This window comes from Leiobunum rupestre, chromosome 5, assembly GCF_980474605.1.
Source record: "Leiobunum rupestre chromosome 5, qqLeiRupe1.1.hap1, whole genome shotgun sequence".
Classification (NCBI taxonomy): Eukaryota; Metazoa; Arthropoda; class Arachnida; order Opiliones; family Sclerosomatidae; genus Leiobunum; species Leiobunum rupestre.
Window position 1 is genome coordinate 44,214,853 of NC_143388.1, and position 21,613 is coordinate 44,236,465.

The window sequence follows — 21,613 nt, forward strand, 5'->3', positions numbered from 1 at the left end:
CGGGCGGGGGAAACGGGGGTGAAACGGGCCGTATAGGGGCCCCCTTTTGCGGCAATATTCGGCGGGGTCAAAAGGTTAGCTGAGTTACGATGTTAGGTCAATAGGTTATCTGCCCCTATGGACACGATGCAAACAGCCGTTAAATAGGTGTGAAACGGACCCCCTATAGGGGCCCCATTTTGCGTACATTTTCGGCGGGGTCAAAAGGTTAGGTCAATAGGTTAGATGATTTACGATAGGTTATCTGCCCCTATTCCGCAGGTGGTGTGGACTGACACGATGTTATGCAAACAGCCGGCCAGTCATAGTTAATAGCTGGAGGCACCCCATTTTAGGTCAAAAGGTTAGCTGATTTACGATGTTAGGTCAATAGGTTATCTGCCCCTATGGACACGATGCAAACAGCCGTTAAATAGGTGTGAAACGGACCCCCTATAGGGGCCCCATTTTGCGTACATTTTCGGCAGGTCAATAGGTTAGGTCAATAGGTTAGATGATTTACGATAGGTTATCTGCCCCTATTCCGCAGGTGGTGTGGACTGACACGATGTTATGCAAACAGCCGGCCAGTCATAGTTAATAGCTGGAGGCACCCCATTTTAGGTCAAAAGGTTAGCTGATTTACGATGTTATAACCCATAAAACCCAAGGTGTTAACCCATTTTAGGTCAATAGGTTATCTGCCCCTATGGCGGTGACACGATGTTATGCAAACAGCCTACCCGTCATAGTGAATGTCGAGTTGGTTGGTTTTCGCCGACAAACACTTTCGGCCCCCTAAGCGTACCGTAAAATAGCGGGCGGTCATCGGTAAAAGTGTTTTGGGAAAAAAAGAGAAGAGAAGAGTGTATACAAATTATAAGGTTTTATTAAGATATTTTTCGAGTACAGGCTGTATAATACGATTTACATTGAAAATACGTCTTTGGAAATGTATTTTATTTATATCATGGTAATTACGTCGATCTTCGTAGGGTATATACCAAAGTTCACTCAAAGGGTTGAAACGAACCATCTGAAATTAGCGTTTTTACGAGCATTTTCATTAAATGTTCTACCTCGAGGCGTTTGATGGTAAGAGTTACGTTGTCGCCGGGTCCCTCGGGGGTGGTTGTAGGTCCGCCGGAGATGTATTTTTCGGATGGCGGGATATCTTGGCCCTCCAAAGCGGCGGGTGACGGACAGTTGGGATAAAATTTGTCGTGTTCCGTTTGGGGTACGTCGCCGGTTTCCCAACTGCCTAACTGTCCGTGGCAGAGGTAGCATTCGACTATGCCGTCCGAGTCTACGGCGAAAAGTCCGGCGTGGGCCAAGTCTTCCTTGTTCACGTGTACGTTGTCCCATTGCTTGAACGTTTCTAGCCGACCGGTTACGGTGGTGAGATCCTCGTGACTAGCCATCCCGATTCTCTTTGAGCTACGGAATAATATTTCTGGGTCTAAACCCCAAAATGACGTAATCTATAAAAATGACGTAATCTATAAAAATGACTCACTAAAGATGACGTAATCTACACCATGAAACGTAAAGATTACGTAGATGCGTTGTGGTTTTCATAAGCCAGCCGCTATGGGAAAGAGGAAGATGTCTCCGCTTAGGCTACCAAAGAAATGCGGGATATGCTCGGAAATATACCGGTCCGTGAGAGGTTTCAAACAACATTTAATGACACATTTATCATGTAATACAATGAAAGAAGATTCGGATCTGGCGTGTGATTGTGATGAGAGTGAATCGCTCCATTACACGGAGGCCGAGGAAATGTCAGATGATAAAATTATCGATTATCTTAACGAACTTATTGGGACATGTAAAAAGCGCGGTGCCACAATGGAATCAACCGAACCAACTACATCTAACCTGCCAGCCGAATTAAAAATGCCGACTGAAAAGGAAATGGCTGCTCTGATTTATTTTCAAGAATATTGTAAAACTAATCAAATTCATAATATTAAAACCGCTGTAAAGAAAATGTGAATAAACGTTTTTATATTGAATACATTGTTATTTTTAAAGGTGACCGTATAAAATAATTTTTACATTGATAAATTGACACTTAATATTTTTAAAATACGTTTATAATATTTTTCTACCGTGGGCGAATGAATGGACACAATGAACTATTAATTACGTAATCTAAAAAAAATGACGCGAGCAATGAGAAATAACGAGTCTGATTTATAAGATAATAAAAAATATTTATTTTATAAGATGATATATTACAAAAATTATTTTTCTTTTACGAGTCAAAAAAATATTATAGTGTGATACAAAAAAAAATTAAAATGGACATCGTAATTGACTGTCTATTTCAGCGCGGTTCTGGGTAATCCATTCGGCGAAAAGTAGACTTCGTTCCAAAGAACACGGTTGTCGGGTGTTTAGAGTTTGATGTCGGAATAGACATTTTACTGGCGGGGGCGTATCAAAAGTCGCAGCTCGGGGACAGTCAAAAGTTTCCAAATCGTATATGGCGGTCTCAGTATAATCGGCTAAAAATTTACACTTTACGTCTCCTTTTGTAAAAATCATATCCGCACTCGATACCGCTGATATAAGGCAGGCGGGTAGTTTATAATAGGGGAGATACCCCGCGGTCCAGCAAATACCGTGAAGGTTCCTAGACACCCAGCCGTTTTGTCTTTTAATGGCGTTCGGAAGTTGTTGTACTGGATAGGGTTGTTCGAAAGTCCAAGCTTGAACGGCGGGAGGGGTCGATACTGTTGATATAGCTAGTTCCTTCACGACAATGTCGGGGGGCTCTCCGCCGGAGCGCGAGGCGGATTTTCCTAGTAGAAAGTCAAATTCGACAACGGCCATTCTCGCCATGCCACCGACACGATACTGAGGGTTTAGTTAGGAATAAAAACGGGGTATAGTCGCGCGACGGGAATTTATACTCCGTTTATGATGACGTAACAGGTTGTTAAATTTTCTAGTGGCCATTATATCATTGTTGACGTCTCTTCGTGAAAAACCCTTAAAGAAGCTTTGGTGACTTCTACGTTTTGATCGGTGACGTATATAAATCACGCAATAATGTCCGCAAATGACGCTCGTTGTCGATTGAAGTCGCCGCTTGGTGGGCGTGATTTTTCTCGAATTTTGTTTTAAAAAAAGTTTAATGGCTGGCAAAATGGGCCGTAGCGCCAAAGAGTCAAAATACCAAGCCCGTTTTAATTTATCAAGGTAAATCGCGACCCAATGGCTGCCGGGTTCATCGTGGGGGTCCAGATTTACAACCAGTGACGCTGGAAAACTATTAATCTTATCGGGTAGACAATCCGAAGCGAATACGCCCATAAAATTGCGCGTACGTCTCAAAATGTTTAAAATCTCGGATCCGCGCATAATTACACGTTTTCAATAGAAACGTTACGATCTTTGTCTACGCTAAAGCTGGCTTGAAATTCGGCGAAAACTACGCAGCTTAACGTTTGCGGGACTGGTTTAGCGAACGAAAGCTCCAAACGCATCTGTCCCTGTCTGGAGGGGTTCCAATAATGACTCTCACCCGCGCTATGGTCGTTTGAAATGTCGAAGACGTAAAAAGCGTAGCCCCCGGCATAATCTCCCCGGGAAATATCGATCCCGGTGTTTCTATAATGAATTCCGCTACCCGTGAATAAAGTATGATAGGCTTGAATATATTGTCCCGCGTCGTAGTTTGGCGTAATAGGTTTCGAATCCACACCGTCAGAATCCACGTAAAGAGCTAAACTCGATAAATCTTGATGTTCGAAAGCGTACGGGTTTTTTGCCAGGGTTCCATTGTAGGCTTCAAGCGAACCGGGAGGGTACCCAAATATACGTTGGGAATAACTGTGTTTCGGATATTCGAGTTGATGGTGAATATTTTTGTTTCGGTGCGTGTAAAAGCGTACTTTGCTGCTGCTCGTGACAAGGCGTTTTCGTGAGCGATAAGTATTTTGGGTGCAATTTGTATTCGACGTACCAACAAGCTCGCGTCCGTAATGATAATTTTATAGTCAACCCCGGGCTTCGGCGTACCCATTAACGCAAAACTCGCTTTACTTCGCGATAGTTTAATACGTAAATCTACGCCATTAATTAAATATTTTTCGACATTGAGCGCGTCAAGAAACAGCGGACCAATTAAATCTATTTCTTTCGACTGATCCGTGAATCCTTTCCGCTGTTTAAAACCCTCGTTGGCAGTGACCGAATTCATTTCGCCGGGGGTATCCTTGTACCACAGCGCGCCTGTTAAATGGGACGCTTTGGCACCCTTGTCAAAATTTTACAAAGTTTCAATGTACGCCCGATAAGCGTACGAACAAGCTGACGGAGACAGTAAGGTTCCGTTAAGGTAAACTTCCGCGTGATTAAATAGCGTGTGCAAAAAATTGTTACACCCCCCTACAACATCCGACGGTAATAAACTTTTGCCCGCGTCATCGGCGACGATTTTAGCTTTAACAAGTAGGTACGTAAGCGGTAAATCAATATACTCGTGCCCGCTTCCAGGAATATTAAACTCGATGGTATCGCCTCGCAGCGACGAGATGGGTTTGAAGGTGGTCCATTTTCCTCCCTCAATTGACGTTTGGATAGGCGCGGATTGAAAAATATCAAGTTCACTTTTTAACGCTTCGCAATGACCCATAATTTTAGGAGAAAATATCAACGACCTTTCTAGCTCGTTTCCTGCCTACTAATGATTTTTTTCCACCGCGTTTTGGTCTTTTCTTAATTGTTTTAGTTTTGCGTTTACGTTTCCCAGTCCCGTATTGTTGTTTGAGATCATCGTACTTTTCTGTGAGGCGCCGTTTGGTAGCTTCACGTATGGATGACCCCGTCGAGACATCAGCCAAAACTTGTTTTCCCGTGGAGAGGGCTTGGCCCCCCAAAAATTTCGCCCCCCGTAAAAGAAACGGTTTCGCTAGCTTGTACAAGCCGGAGAAGAAACTCCCAAACCCGCTTCCGAATTGCCCGTGCCCCCGCTGATACGGCGATCCCACGTATACGTCGGGAATAGCGCCACCCGCCTGAGTGGCATAATATTGAGCGTACGGGCACGCTACGCAGCGTCTTTTTTCAAGAACGTGTCTTAAGGGCATCTTGGACGCAAATGAAGTTTTACTGTTAGATTGCCAAACTCAAAAGGAGCTGGTTTCCCATAAACATCGCGTAGATCTATTTGGATAGTATCAAAGTATTTCTTCTCAATGGGCACGTAATGCGGTGAAATGTATGTTTTCTCGATATGAGTACCAAATCGGGCTGATTCGTCAACCGCTATTATTCTTAACAATTTGACGAGCGACGAGCCCACCACTTGATCAGCGACGATATCGGAATAAACGAAGATTTGGGGCGGAATGTGGAAATTTAAGCGAGCCGGGTTCTCGCTTCTGCCCGCGATAGTTTTAGTTCTTTCAAATCCTAGCGTGTTGCTCAGTCCGTCACTCATAAATACGCCATAGGGGGTAATATTTTTTCCAACCAGCGCCACGTGTCTGTTCAGCGGATCGTGGGTAAGACACACATTAGCGGCGGTGCATAGCGCGGTGTCGTTTACTACTTTAAGTAAATGGTCTATACTCAAGTAATGCCCCGGAGGGATTTCTCGCATCGTCCCGACCATTTTAGGGTCAGACTGTCCCCCATGTTGGGCGGGATTAACGCGGAAATAGACGTAATTGTCATAGGGCAACACGTTGTAAAACGAAAAGGGATACAATATTTCCACCAACGCAACTTCCCACCCCCCCTTTAATTCAATAGGTTCGGGTAATTTTATCGTGAAACAGGCTACCGTATTATTCGGAAATATCTCGAGATTTGAATTACTGGGTATCGTTAGGTAAAAGGCTTCGGACATCTTTAGCAGAAACCCAAGAATTGAATGTAGCCGGATACCCTAACCAAGAAACGAAATATTCGACTTTACCCTTTGAGCGTCGCTTCTTTAATACTTTGTCAATTGTATATTCTTCCGGTTTTATAACTCGTTGAATTTCTTTGAAATAAAAATATCCCGTGATGGATTCGTCAGCCAAATCAACGAGCTTAAATTGAAGAGGTCTTTTAGTATTCTTGAAAATAACTTTAAATATTTCGGCGCTCCAATTTTGATCGCTGTACCCTTTTAAAAACGGTCTGGCAGTTCGGGTAATCCTTACGTAATCGCCGACTTTGATACGGCATTTTCGGGGCTTGAGGGCGGCTGGCTGAGACTGCCCTGGTTTGTAAATATTTCTATAAACTTGAAGAATATTTTTGTCGTTTACATCGAAGGGAGCCATTTTAATTGCAGTATGATAACTGGCGTTATACGAATGAATTAAATTGGGCAGCTCGTCGAGATAGCGTCGCGTGTTTTTATGAGTAAAAAAACGATACATGCGCTGTTTCAGGGTCCTATTAAAACGCTCTACCATCGCGGCTTTAACATCGCTATTTTCGGAATGGTAATGTCTAATGCCCTCCTCTTTTAGGAGTTTTAAAACAGTCGAATTAACGTACTCCAACCCACGGTCGAACTGTATAGCGCGGGGCTTGCCCCGCTCTTTAAAAATTATTTTCAGGGCGCGGGCAACCTCCGCGCCGGTCTTACGTTTTAGGGGGACGGCAAATGCCACTCTCGAAAAGCAATCTATACAAGTAAGAATAAATGTTTATCCGGAATTGTCGCTCGCTAAAGACCGCATATCTGCCAAATCAGTCTGATAGAGGTCTAGTCTGTTTCCCACACGAATCTTTCGTCGTTGGAATTTTCGAATAACTGGTCTATGTAACGTATAGGCGTCGTGAGTTTGCAAAAACGTTTCAACATTCTCCCGAGATATTCCGAGCTCTTTGACAGAATCGTATAATTTTTCAACACCCCCGTAGCTAGCTGGATTACGAGAATCGAAATATATTTTTTCGAGTCTAGTCGTTACGTTTATCGGTAACTCTCCCATTTCAAAATTTTGGCACGCGGCGTTTTTTTTTTACGTAAACGGTTCTTAATAGTAGGCGACCAAAGTTTCGGTGACTGTCGAGGTGTCGCGAAAGAATTAGGCCCGACCGCTGACGGCAAAGTTTTCTTTCGTTTGGAGGAGGCGAGTGAAAGATGGGGGCCCGGGGGGGCGGAAGCTGTTACGAACGAAGTAGACGGTAATGGGGTGGTGGTGGGGAAGGCTTGAGGGGTGATTTTCCGTAGTTTACCCACCAGGTTATTAAATTTTGACCAACTCTGGGGTCTCGGCGCGTGGGGACTTATTAGATAATATACTAAATCAACAATATCAGAATCCGTTTGTATTTCACCGTCTAATAAAATCTGCCCCTGGCTGTCCCACCGCAGTCGACCCGCTGTCCGAAATCAAATGATTAAATATAGCTCGGGCGCTCGCTCTGTATCCTAGCGGGAACAGATTGACTAATGTATCGAAACTGGGCGTATCGTTATTTTCAATCGGTTTATTTCGAGCGTGCTTTTTTAATAGCATCTCTTCGTATATCTTCCACTTGGTCCTGTCATCGAGCGCTTCGCTTTTTAAAATATCAGCCATTTCCGTGTCAATATCCGGTTTGAGTTGTTGATGGGGTGGCGTAATCGGCGCTAAAGTCATCTTTTTCGAGTACCTTAACATTTTTTATGTTCAACCTGTTAGGGCTCCCACGAGCGACGACACAATAGGCAGAAGAAACGAGAAAAATCCGGCACCTTTTTGATTTAATAATATTCGTTTTTTAGTTTGCCAGCCCAATTTTTTCTGGGCAATTTTGCGTAACGTTTTACGGTGTATTTTTAATCGTAGTTTTTGCCGCGTGGTTAGACGTATATTCCCGATAAGAGTATTATACACGCAATCAGATATTGCTTCGATCAACTCTTTATTGGCGTTAATTAAAATATTACGTCTCTTAACGCCCTTTAATTTGCCGATCGATTCGAGCAGATGTTTTTGCGACCTGACTCGTCGAGACATTGTACATCGAATGAATTCGACTCGCTGGGGGGGTGTGTGGTAACTAACCACCCCTCGGAAAAGTATTATTTCGGAATGTATACCGAGACTTGCTCGCCGGGGAAAATATTAGTTCTGATCCGATGTGAATCGGGGCAATCTTTCTGAAGGTCGATCAATACGTAAGAGTTTGGGTCTCTAGTCGCGTCAGAAATCGCTTCGATAACAAAGTTGGAGTTATCAGGGGCCATTTGGCGCGCCAAACAATTAATCTGTGTTTTGTCCCGTACATTTTTCGTTAAAAGTATGTAGTGCGCATTGAGGGAAATTTCGCGACACCCGCGACCCTGATGAAATAAATTTTGACTTATGTAGATAAAGCTAACATTACGATGATGCGAGACTTTGGTGAACAATTGGGCAACTTCTCCTTTTTGACCCGCCCCCATTAAATCGTCTAAAACGGCCAGTATCCGTTTCGAGCCGTCAAATAAGTCAGGATCGGGTAAACCCTTATGAAATATAACGTTATATTTTTTAAGTTTATCGTATCCTGGCTGATCCTCGCCGTAAAACCAGTGGATTTCTTCAATTTGAGGTTCAAACATTTGTTTTAAATGTTTAATCAGTTTTTCTACGAAATATGTCTTACCACTTTGGCTAGGCCCGCAAAGTATGATGTTACAACTGTGATAAAAAGGGTACATTATCACCGCGTAGCTGAAACCAGAATGAAATAAAATGGACATTTTGTTTTTATATATAATATTTTTTATTTTTGACAATAACAAAACACGTTTTCCCGTGACACACCCCCTTGCCACGTGGAAAGCGGCCGGCGCGCTAGAGACACACCCCCCTCGTGACCCCGACGCGCGCGGATAGCGGATCGAGAGAGAGAACGCGCGCGCGCCTCTCTCTCTCTCTCGAACGCCGAGACGGCGACCCGCGGAGACCGGCGCCTCTCGACCCGCGGCTCGCCCGCATAAGAGCGAAGGTTTTTTTTTAAGCGCGTATTTTATATCCGAATGGAACTGTTCGGTAATTCGATAAAACCCGAACTTTATCCATTACGGGCCGATACGCTTTTTCCAAGTCGACGCTAACGAGCGTATGATCCGGAAGTCGACGGATTTGTTTGGGCAGAGGCACGGCAAACGCCGCCGGTATTTCAGTTTCTTCGTCAGTCACTCCTAGCATAGTTTTTAAATTTTCGCCGTTAATGATATGCTGATTACCGACATTAATTCGAAATCCTTTCACTTTCGTAACGTTAAATTTTTCGCCCGTATCCGGATTTTTCACCCAAAACGAGTAATTTTTTGGCCCGCCATACGCGGCTTCGTAAATAAACGAATTCTTTCCATAACCGGATAACTCGCTGACCATATCGCCCAAATAATGGCCCGTAGTTATAAGGGGTTGTTTCGAGACGTACTGGAGGGCGTCAGTGTCCAAATATAACGCGTTCTCTCCGACTATTTCAAGATATTTTAATAAAACTAATCTCGCTTGACAGGTTGTATAAGCGGCAATTACGCAATTTGTATGTTTTAGAGGGATTTCCGCTTCCTTGATGGGGGCTGATTTCACTAGAAGAGTCGTATCGTTGACTGTCAAAACCGATTTTACGTTGATTTCAGGATTTGATAGCAGTTCAAAGAACACTTTGGGTTCGCGAACGATTTCAGTTTTGGTCACAATGGATCGCTGACCGAGTTTTCTGGAAAAAAAAAGTTTTAATATCTATCACGCTACCCAATATGATTTATAACCCCAATGGGGGGGGTAATAAAATCCATACAGACCCCCACATGGAATTCAGCATTAATTTCGAGATGGCACGAAGTCCTTCGTTTTTGGAGACTTTGGTAGGGTCCAATTTGACCCCTTCATGACGTTCGAAAGCCGCAATGTATTCAGCCTGGGCTTCGGGGGTCTGACAACCTGACGGCCAGCCGCTCGCCTCCACCTTGGTTTTTAGGAAACAGTCAACGTAATCTCGAAAAATCCCTCCACTGTCCGTTGCAGGATCGTATTGCGTCACCGTGTATGACCACGCCTCAATTTTTTTTGTAATTTTGTATCCGCGATTTACCGCCCATCTTAATTCGTCGATTACCCAAACGCCTTTAAGCATTCTTTCGTCGTCAGAATGCTCGCAGTCACCCTGATACCGTAAATCGGCACACGTCCGGCATAGGGTAAACGTTAACTTTTTGTTAACGGTCCGATACGGAAGAATAGGATGGAATAAATTGGTTGGCGGGAGCACGTTACATAACAATAATCCCTCAAAATCGTCAATGGCTGGAATATCGCTACCGAGCAGAATTGTCGGATGACCAACGGGGACTTTGCCACTATAAAAAGGAAAACACACTTAAATATTTGTTTTCGTTATATATATATTTTTCGATATAATACCGTTTGTTTATAAAAGGGTACAGGCTGCAAATGTCCACGTAGAATATTTTATCGTCGGTCCCTTCAACGTTACAGTACGTTCGTAGGGCTGATACTCTGCCCCCGAAAAAAGCGGCTCGCGGGTCTAAACGTTCAGTTAAAGTTTCCGAAAAATTAGAATTTTTTAAAAATTCATTTATGGCTGGATTTTGTTGTTTTTCCAAAATCCAATCGCACCCCCATTGTTGAATGACGGTATAACCCATTTCTTTAAGTTTATTGGTTGTCCGCATCGTGTTGGAAAATCGTGTATTAAGGGTATCGCTCGCGTTAGCGTATAATGGCTGGTTCCTATTTACAGAGTCCCCGAAGCAAGTCCTACAACCGTGATACCTTTAATGAAAAAAAACCTGTTTATATTTTGTCTCTTCGAACTTTTTAAAATAATACTTACCAACAGCCCTGATATTGTAGAGCGTTTTTCTCACCGATTAGACCATCAATTTTAATTTTTCCAGCACGCGGTTCTCGACCATTCAGCGTTGACACGATGGTAACATTCCGGACATGCGCTTCCCAAGCCAGCCATTCTAAAGCCTCGGTGGATTGAGGCTCGGATAACCGATACAAATTAGCCGGTATTATGCCAATCGTTTCTGGCTCCAAAAAGTTTTTCCTTAGCACGTAACTACACACTGACGCGATAGTCACGCCCACGCTAAACGGATTAACTTCGCACAAGTCTTGAAATAGTTTCATAAACTTTAAACAACCCTTAGCTAATATGTGGGTATCTCTAGAACAATAGAGTTTTAACGTTTCGAGGTAATTAAATCCCGAACTCTTTTCGGATTCGAGAGCGTACCATTTGTTAAAACTTTCGCGGTCTTTCGCCGTGAAATATTGGGCCCCGTAAGCTTCCAAGGGGGGCAGCGAGTTCTCCGAGACGTAGTTTGTTTGTTCGGGTTTGTAAATGTCAAAATTATTATCAACTACGTTGAATAGAAAATGAGGGAAAAAATCTTTCGTATATTCGCGACCCAGCTCGAACGTATCCGCGAATTTCGACAGAGGAATGGGTATATAATTATACGAATCCAATAGAGTTAAATTGTGTAGTTTCAGTTGCAAGATGCGAGTTCCATTTATTATCGGATCGGGCTCAAACGAGTCGGCACTCTCCATTATAACTTGTAATAGGAGTTGCGTATCATAATTACTCGCATTATGTCCCAGCGCGGTCACTCTTCTTATCCGAGCCAGTGTTCTTAAATATTCGAAAAAGTTTCGCGCGGAATCTGAACCCAGAAATTGTCTTTGGCGAACGCCGCAAAATTTACAGGCTACGTCGGGGGTATCAACACACGCGACACAATAAGTTTCCGACACGCATAAAATGGGTTGATGAATATAACAGTTTTTCTTATCGGGGTGCCTTTTGGTTTGGACCGTTTCAAAATCGTAAAATATCCACATTTGCGTGGGCTGACCGTTGGAATCGAAACGTGGTGGGGGGTGTCGCGGGTCTTTTATTACTTGGATGTAACATTGATGTCCAGAGGGGGAAAACTTACGACAAACGGTACAATACTGTTCGGTACAAGAATGCAGCTGGCCGTCGCGTTTAGTCAAATCGATTAGAATCGAACATTCCGTGCAATGAAATAAATTTTGACATATTGATAATTTATCGCCTGTTAATTTTATTTTATGATGAGCGTAGCAATCGACACCCGTAAACTTACGTAAACAGTCGGGACATTTTATTATATCTCCGGTACATTTTATGGCCCTGCAACACGCGAAACAATAGTCTGAACACGCGTGGGTGCTATCTTGTCTGTACCCCTCGAGACACTTTGAACAAAATTTTGCTTTCCCGAATAAGGGTGCCAGATTTTTAACTAGATTGAAATGCGCCCCCTCGTTTAAAAGTACAATACGTTTTCTGTCCATACCTCCCCGTACTCTAGAATCGTACACCAAGGTCGGCCAGCTGTTTTTAATTTGATAGATTAAAATATCGTATTCTTTGAGATACGTTCTAAATTTTCTAATCGACTCGGGCGACGCGCATTCTTTATTAGGTCGGACACCCGATTTGGAGCATAGGAGGAGCGCCTCGGCTCGCTGGGCCACATTGTTTTCTTTGGTATGCGACAAAGTTTCATAGACCGTTTTTAGTCTTTTGTTTTCGGGTTCATTCTGATATTTACACAGTGCCACACCGACGCGAAGAGCTCTAGCGAGACAGATTGAGTCGCTGTTCGCAATACGGACAATTGATTGTCTATTCCTAGAAAACATGGCAAAGGTCTCTAGTCGTTTCCGTTTCGTACAGCCACCGCCTTGGGGGAGACGGACAATGGAAAAAGTTAAATTAACGGGTGCCAGGAAAAACGCTTCTTCCTCATCTGAATATATAGATTCGGATACCTCGTCGAGAAGGGCCTCGATATCAATTTGGTCACGTCTCCTAAATGAAATGGTTATATCGGGATGCGCCGCACCCAGCGCCGAACTACGGATTACTAGTTGTACCATGTCAGCGGGGTTTACATCGCGTAATACCCGTTCAGTGACCCTGGCAAGCCCTTCCGCTATATTATTAGATATTTCAGCTTCCAATTCAATTCCCGTCATATTGAAGTTCGGGAACTGTTTTTCATTCTGACCCAAAATTACGCAATTCGGGTCCTCAAATTCAATATACCCCACAATTGGGAAATCTCCCTCCGCCTCCCCGTAACCGCTTTGGTTAAGTAGGTCGTTGAAATAGTCGTCCACCATTTCGGCGGATTCACGCGGTTCAGCATCATCGACCGTGACAATTTCAGGGGCGTCTATAAAAAATAAATATATATTTTAATTTCTTAGATATTTTTCGGTACGAGAAAAAAACTTACTCTTCAGGTAGTCCAACACAGGTTCGTCATATTCGGCACCCAACATAGCATCCCACTCGAGTTCGAGTAATTCTTTTTCCCGCTTATTATATCTCGCTTCAATAATTTCGCCTAACCGAGGCGGTAATGCTTGATTAAATAATCGGAGTTCGGCTACCGTTTGGCACGCTTCTGGAACGTGGGGGATAGCTTGAACAGTTTCAAAAATTTCAATAACCGTCAAAATTAATTTAAAACTCAGACGGCTAAAGATTGCGGGTAACTTATTTGGTGCAAACCCCGGGTCTAAATTTAAAAATAAACATATTCCGTAATAAAATTGCAGTAGTTGCGGTACGGACCAGGGTCTATTTACCTCCAAATCGTCTAGAAACCAACATAAGCTTTCGCTATCCATTTTTTCTAGGCGATAAGAAAACGACTTCCAACTTGAGAATTCCGCTGATTAGTGAAGTTTCTTTGGCCGATAGGGCTCTATTTATACGTATCTTTTGAGGCTGTATAAAAATAATATCACGTCGTTAAGTCGAAACTCTATTATATAAAACTCGATTGTTTTCTAAAAGATGGACCCCAATGTTTTTTAAGCCTATTAAATTTAAGGGTGGATCAATGACTACTTTAATGATAGCCCCATCAATATGGTGGCGGTTCATCCTTTTATCGCTGACAAAGGTTGTTTTTCAAAAGAGCCGCAGAAAACTCTTTTGACTATTTTGACAAAGCTGGATGAATATACGAAAAAAACTTTTTGACTGTGTCCTTCTTGTTCTCCGAGCGGCCAATTTTTTTACGAGCCGCTGTTTTATTAGACACCAAACCCTTAGGGTGGAATCCTTTGGGGGCCACGCCGCTCGAGTCTTAATTGAACAATGTAGGCCCCTACGGTCTTTTTCTTTGAAGGGAAAATTGTTTAGGGGCTCTTTTTTTTGTGTCAACCCTAACCTTTTTTACGATGCAAATTAAGTTTGACCCACGACTCCTGAATTTAACATGACGCGTCAAATCGGGTATTGTTAAAATAGTGTGCACCGAAATGTTTATAAAAAGCGATTGTTTTCACAGCTGTTTTTAAGCGTCGAAGGATGGTCATGGTGAAAGAGTTATATGCTCAAACACTTTTTAAAAAAGACGTTTCAAAGTGTTAGATATTTTTTGGGGACAAACGTTTTGTCGAAAAATGGTTATAAATGAATGTTGTTGCTCGTAGAATTTTATGGAGCCCCATAAACTATGTGGAATAGATCCTCTTAATTATTGTATATATTTTTTTCATTTGTTGGTATATTTTTTCATTTGTAAATAATTCCTTTCTATATTTTAGTTTTTTGTCAATATTTCTTTTTGTATATTTTAGTCATTTGTTTATTTTAGTTTTTTGTTTATTTTAATACTTTGTATGTCATTTGCGTTTTTATAAAATATATAAAGTTTAAATCCGTTTTTTGGTTTATTGATAAATTTAGTTTAACGATAACTTCCGGTATGGAAGGTTCTATCCCCGCCTCTCCCGTTAGTCGGCTTATCGCGAACAATCCTAAAAACGCATTACTAATCGCGTTGATTTTACTTTTAATGGGACTTGTGGAATTTCTATCTCTTTGGTTTACCAATATGGGCGTCGCTATACACATAACACCGCAAAATTTGACTAATCGCGTGAGTCATTGAGTCAACCCATTACATCATCCTGATTACGTCATCAAATTATTATCGCTATATAAGGGATTCATCCCCGTCATCCATCGGCAGTACACTACAAACCGTTTCTCGAGCATCATGTCTAAACGAAGCTGTGTAGATAACGTTCCTGGGCCCACTAAAATGTCTAAATTTGATCCGACTCAGCGGAAAGTTAACCCTCGGTATTCACTTTCATCCGAGCTTTTCGTTACTACGGGTTTTACGTCTGAGCTCGATATATCTGTAGCTCTATGCAATAAAATCACACACCAGGTCTTTGAAATGTCTTCGCGCGCCTGGGATGATTTATACGGCCACTGGGAACAAATAAATGATCCCCAACGGTTGCCCTTTCGATCACCGTTCCCGCTATCTGATGCGCTAGTGACCGCCGCCATGTCTGACCAAAAAGAATTAACCTTGCAAAGTACGATATCCGAAGCGTCGGTCGTAATCAAAGCGCCGGAAACTCGAGAATTGGACCGACTCAAATATTTCATTAATTCGCACATTCAACTCCTTAAAGTGAACCAAAAACTCTTTGAATTAATGGGTTACGTTATAACCGATAATTATCGTAAAATTTACGAAATATTGTATAAAGAACCATGTGCACCCAACAATTTATTTCTATCGGATGAACATGAAAGGTATGATACCGTCCAATTACGTAACAGCATTTAAAATTATTGACGATTTTAAAGAAACAGTGGCCAACCAAAATATGTTTTGTGTATTTAACTTTTACAATTTGTTTAATATGGTATCTACCAACCATAAATATATTAAAAATAAATTGTTTTATCTTTAAACGTTTTCATCCGCTTAATGTACTGTAACTTTGAATGTATAAATAAAACCTTATAATTTGTATACACTCTGCTCTTTTTTTCCAAAACACTTTTACCGATGACCGCCCGCTATTTTACGCTACCCTTAGGGGGCCCGAAAGTGTTTGTCGGCGAAAACCAACCAACTCGACATTCACTATGACGGGTAGGCTGTTTGCATAACATCGTTTCACCGCCATAGGGGCAGATAACCTATTGACCTAAAATGGGTTAACACCTTGGGTTTTATGGGTTATAACATCGTAAATCAGCTAACCTTTTGACCTAAAATGGGGTGCCTCCAGCTATTAACTATGACTGGCCGGCTGTTTGCATAACATCGTGTCAGTCCACACCACCTGCGGAATAGGGGCAGATAACCTATCGTAAATCATCTAACCTATTGACCTAACCTATTGACCTGCCGAAAATGTACGCAAAATGGGGCCCCTATAGGGGGTCCGTTTCACACCTATTTAACGGCTGTTTGCATCGTGTCCATAGGGGCAGATAACCTATTGACCCAACATCGTAAATCAGCTAACCTTTTGACCTAAAATGGGGTGCCTCCAGCTATTAACTATGACTGGCCGGCTGTTTGCATAACATCGTGTCAGTCCACACCACCTGCGGAATAGGGGCAGATAACCTATCGTAAATCATCTAACCTATTGACCTAACCTTTTGACCCCGCCGAAAATGTACGCAAAATGGGGCCCCTATAGGGGGTCCGTTTCACACCTATTTAACGGCTGTTTGCATCGTGTCCATAGGGGCAGATAACCTATTGACCTAACATCGTAACTCAGCTAACCTTTTGACCCCGCCGAATATTGCCGCAAAAGGGGGCCCCTATAGGGGCCCGTTTCACCCCCGTTTCCCCCGCCCGCAGGTGCCCCCTTATCGGTAGATAGACCCACTTATCTCTCTCGCATTACGCCATCTGAATTATATAGTAAACGCATCGAGAATTCTACTAGTGGTATACTTCCAGCTTCCTGGTCGGGTAATCTACGTCTGTCAACAGTGATCTCCTAACTTGTCTCTTCTAAATAAGAAAAAATAAATAAAGTGTGCCACTTCACCACTACGTGGCGTGCAAAGTTACGATTGACTTTTTTGCGAACCGCCACTTCGCCAGATAAGAGATATCGAACATCATTAAAAAACTAAAAACAAACTTTTGTGCAAATATACGATCGAGTGGGAGTATATAAAGAGCTGCCTCATCGCCGCCGAAGTTCAGAGCGCCAGCGTTTTAAGACTGGGACTAATTGCTATATGTATTTCAGGTAATAACAAACTTTATCGATATTTAACATTCTCTCGCTGGTGCTCTTACTGTGACTGATACCTTAGATTAGTGCTATAAACAATTGCTTACTACTTGAATTTATCATACTTATAAAATGGAAAAAGACGCAACCCTTATTGCTATTCTACAAGAACTTAAAACACTTAGGACCGACAACAAAATAGAATTTGATAAATTAAATGCAGCTAACCAAACCTTTAGCCTAAAAATGGATAAAATCTGTAAAAAAATAAACTTGAAGAGAAAGCAAACGAACTAGACACCATGAAATTTGAAAACGATAGCTTTCAAGAGTCAATTAAAGAAAAACTGGATACTAAAGATAAGCAAATAATGAGCCTCATGACACAAGTAGATTCGCTAGAAGCCGAAAAAAGACGCAATAATTTAACTATATCAGGCCTTCCGCCAAAACCGGGTGAAGATCGTGTACAATTAGCAAAAGAAATAGAAGCACTTTTAAAAGAATTACTTAATATTGATCTTACTATCTTACCCCATCAAGTTTATAGAAGAGGGGAACGAAAACTCATAATTTTAAAACTCGATAACTTTGCTATAAAAAATGAAATAATGAAATACGCTTATAAACTTAAAGGATCCAAAATTTTTATTGCCCACGATTATACGATTAAACAAGAAGTAGCTAGATACAATCTGCGACAGTTTATTAGAGCTCCTGGTAATGAAGCAGCTAGATTTAAAACACAATTTACAGTTATTAAAAACGAGCAAATCTACTATTTCAATGAGTTAAAAAATTGTGTTGATATTAAAAATTAAAAATGCCTGTATTTAACGAAACATTTATTAGGTTTTTTCATTTTTTTAGACTATGAGCTTTATTTATGCAAATATTCGTAGCGCATTTTGTAATTTTCCCTCCCTATATGCGAACCTAGCAAGCTTAAAAATAAACCCCGAAATTTTTGCACTTACTGAAACATGGTTCAGAGACAGCGCAATTTTCTATCATACTGGGTATACATTCTGTGGTTTGGGAGACAGAATCGGCGGAGGTATTGGTTTCTACTATAGAAATGAACTGCAAATGTCTAATATAAATGAAATATGTATTTATAATAAGGATATAGAGTGCTTCGCCATTAAAAATAATAAATCTAGGGACATATATATTGTAATCTACAGGCCACACTCCGCTAACATTAAAGACTTCTTTACTCAGTTAGAGCAAATAATATCTAGCTCAATCAAAATTAAACATAGTAAAATAACAATTGCCGGTGACTTCAATATTGACCTGTTAGCCTCCACGCCATGCTCAAATGAACTCTTAGATTTATTTAATAGCTACCACTTCCAACAAAATATTTTCCAACAAACGCGTAAGTCGGGTAAATGTATAGACAATATATTTACAAACTACAAACCAAATATTTCAGTGCTTGATATAGATATATCTGACCATATTACTATTCACTTAAAAGGGCTAAGTTATGATAAAATAGTTAAGGAAACCAAAATTAGAAACCTAAATCAAAATAATTTAAAGAAATTTACCACTAAAATTGCGAGTATCGATTGGTCAGATTTATACAATATGAATTGTGTTAACAACGCGTATAATTACTTTGAAACTAAAATAAAAAAAGAATACGACAACTGCTTTAAATTAATAACATTGCCAAAGAAGAAAGATACCTGGATAACGAAAGAACTGATCAATTTACTTAAAGAAAAACACAAGTTACAGAAAAAAGCAAAACGACACCCAACGACTGAAAATATCAATAACTATACAAAATTCAGAAATGCTACATATAATACACTAAGAAATGCACGCAATATTTATTACTATAATAAATTAAAAGAAAGCAAAAATCCTAGAGAAAAATGGAAAACCATAAATTTTTTATTGAATAGAAATAAAAAACCTCAGATAGAGATACCAATAACGGCAAATAACTTAAATAACTACTTTACCGAAGACATTCCGTCTAATCAAACTGATCCCACTTATTCTTCATCTAATCCACACACCATGAGTCTTTACCCAGTTACCGCTGATGAAATTCGCTCTATTTCCGCTACTATTCCTAACAACTCGGCCGCCGGATTCGATGATCTACAGACAAAACCAATTAAACTTATTCTTCCCTTTATTTTACTACCAATAGTATTTATGATAAATCTTTCTTTCAGTACAGGCAAATACCCAGAAGCACTTAAACGCACTATTATTACTCCTATTCACAAAAAAGGAGATACCCTCGATTGTAAAAATTATAGGCCAATTTCAATTTTACCTTTTATATCTAAACTCTTCGATAAAGCATTTAACAATCGTTTACTATCATTCAGCAATAAATATAAACTTATCTCAGACTCTCAGTTCGGATTTCGGTCGGGGCTAGGAACAATTAATGCAATAACAGAAGCCTATAATATAATACTTAATTACTTAGATAAAAGCGAAATTTGCATAGGAGTGTTTTTAGACTTACGCAAAGCCTTTGATTCAGTACCTCATAATAATCTAGTAAATAAACTATGTAATATGGGAATTAGGGGTGTAGCGGGTAACTGGATAAAGAGCTACTTAACATATAGGGTTTGCTATACAAAAGTAAATGATACTCTATCGGAGGCTAAAGTACTTCGTAATGGTACTCCCCAGGGCTCGGTCCTTTCGCCACTACTCTTCAATCTATATGTAAATGACGTCACAGAAACCATCAAAACTGGTTTAGTATTGTACGCGGACGATACGCTACTGCTATATGGTGGGAAAACTATCGATTGGGTTATTAAAAAAGTAAATAATCGTTTAGAGAAAATTAATATGTGGCTAAGGAAAAATAGTTTAAACCTGAATCTGACCAAAACGGAATTTATTGTATTTAGTAATAAAGGAAAAGATATAAATACTGTGGAAAAAATTACAATCGACAACCATCAATTAAATAGAGTTAAAACGTATAAATATCTAGGAATATTGTTTGATGAAAGTCTCAACTGGAACGCCCATGTCGACATACTTTGTAAATCATTAAGATCAGTTTGTGGTATTATGTACAAATGCAATACAATTATGACCCATAAAATATTAAAAGAAATATATTTTTCTCTATTCCATTCTAAATTAAACTACGGTTACTGTATCTGGGGAAACACGACAATGCATAATTTAAAAAGAATAAATGTCCTTCAAAAAAGAGCCATCCGCGCAATAAATAAAGTACCCTTTTTAACCCACACCAAAGAATTATTTATTAAAGACTCGATATTAAATATCTTCCAGCTACGAGACTATTCATCAATATTATTTCTATATAAAGACTATCACGGAAAAAGGAAATTATTGCAATCAAACACATTCCCAAAAATAACTAGATCAACTAAATTGTTTAAATTACCTCTCTGTACGACTTCAAAAAAATTTACATCGATATTTTATAGCGGAGTTAAACTCTTTAACTCCATAATTGAAAAACTAAACATTACTGAAAAATACCACCATTTTAAACGTAGCTTAAAGTCCCTCTTGTTATTGAATGACATTTAAATATACCCCAAATCAAATATAAATCTTCCAATCGCCCTGATCCCGTTACTTATTTGTTATTTCTTATCCCTAATTTTACTTTTATTGAGTATATTTAAATTAAGAAAGTTTCAATAATCATTACTTTTTTATGTAATATTTTTTTTTTTGTTTGTTATTTTTATATATGTTTTTTAATATTGCTAAAATTCTAAAAATAAGAGAACAACACGCAAGGGCTTACAAGTCAATTATGACTTAGCCCTACAACTCATGTAACCTTAAAAGATATATTTAATAAAATAATTGAATTGAAAAATTGAATTGAATTAATTTTTAAGAATGAAGAATATTTCCAGTTCCAAAATCCATTTATCTGTCAGATTGGCGTGTTGAAATGCCAAATTTTGATAAATTGCGTTAGTCAAACAGGGTTTTGAAGTAAAATCAACAAAAGCAATTGATCAACAAAACAATAAACTTAAATAATTATTGATATAAATAAGCCTGGCAGCTATGTTATATTAGTCACACTCCATAATTATCTTAACTTTTTCAGTTTTATAACCAGTTAATCTGCCTAAGAAGGAAGATTTTGGCGGATTTCCAACAGCAAAAAAAACTTACGGAATTCATAGAGGAAATTTACATTTTTAGTTAGTCGCCTCGGTCAATTACGGCTTAAAAGTAAGAACGACACTAATATTTTGATTACGAAAAAAATTAACCTAAGTGATTAAAGATTTAATTAAACTGGCAACACTTTTATGTTAACTACACTAAAGAAATCGAGATAAATTTTGAATTAATTCTTAAGAAATAAGAATATTTCCAGTTCCAAAATCCATTTATCTGGCAGATTGCCGTATTGAAATGCCAAATTTTGATAAATTGCGTTAGTCAAACAGGGTTTTGAAGTAAAATCGACACTAGCAATTGATTAACAAAACAATAAACTTAAATAATTATTGATATAAATAAGCCTGGCAGCTCTGTTATGTTAACCACACTAAGAAAATCGAGATAAATTTTGAATTAATTCTTAA

At 40.0% G+C, this 21,613-nt stretch overlaps 2 protein-coding genes across 2 annotated transcripts; both read right to left on the reverse strand.

The window, feature by feature from the left end:
* Positions 1–856: 856 nt before the first annotated feature.
* On the reverse strand, positions 857–1,699 carry LOC149945160 (baculoviral IAP repeat-containing protein 3-like). Its single transcript, XM_090176399.1, has 2 exons — positions 1,086–1,699; positions 857–1,015 (listed from the first exon to the last, which is right to left on the reverse strand). Exons 1-2 carry the CDS (start codon positions 1,398–1,400, stop codon positions 857–859), a joined length of 474 nt encoding a protein of 157 aa, XP_090032525.1. The 5' UTR covers positions 1,401–1,699.
* Positions 1,700–8,737: 7,038 nt separating this feature from the next.
* On the reverse strand, positions 8,738–13,765 carry LOC149945161 (uncharacterized). Its single transcript, XM_090176400.1, has 6 exons — positions 13,235–13,765; positions 12,545–13,171; positions 10,783–11,071; positions 10,350–10,721; positions 9,731–10,285; positions 8,738–9,645 (listed from the first exon to the last, which is right to left on the reverse strand). Exons 1-6 carry the CDS (start codon positions 13,629–13,631, stop codon positions 8,928–8,930), a joined length of 2,958 nt encoding a protein of 985 aa, XP_090032526.1. The 5' UTR covers positions 13,632–13,765; the 3' UTR covers positions 8,738–8,927.
* Positions 13,766–21,613: the final 7,848 nt, after the last annotated feature.

What these genes read in the sequence shown, in the direction of transcription:
- LOC149945160 (XM_090176399.1), bottom strand. Translation starts at nt 1,400, where the DNA reads ATGGCTAGTCACGAGGATCTCACCACCGTAACCGGTCGGCTAGAAACG. An exon ending in CCGAGGGACCCGGCGACAAC is followed by an intron (nt 1,016 to 1,085) that starts GTAACTCTTACC and finishes CGCTAATTTCAG; the next exon opens with ATGGTTCGTTTCAACCCTTT.
- LOC149945161 (XM_090176400.1), bottom strand. Translation starts at nt 13,631, where the DNA reads ATGGATAGCGAAAGCTTATGTTGGTTTCTAGACGATTTGGAGGTAAAT. An exon ending in TGTGTTGGACTACCTGAAGA is followed by an intron (nt 13,172 to 13,234) that starts GTAAGTTTTTTT and finishes TATTTTTTATAG; the next exon opens with ACGCCCCTGAAATTGTCACG. An exon ending in ATGCTGAATTCCATGTGGGG is followed by an intron (nt 9,646 to 9,730) that starts GTCTGTATGGAT and finishes TTTTTTTTCCAG; the next exon opens with AAAACTCGGTCAGCGATCCA.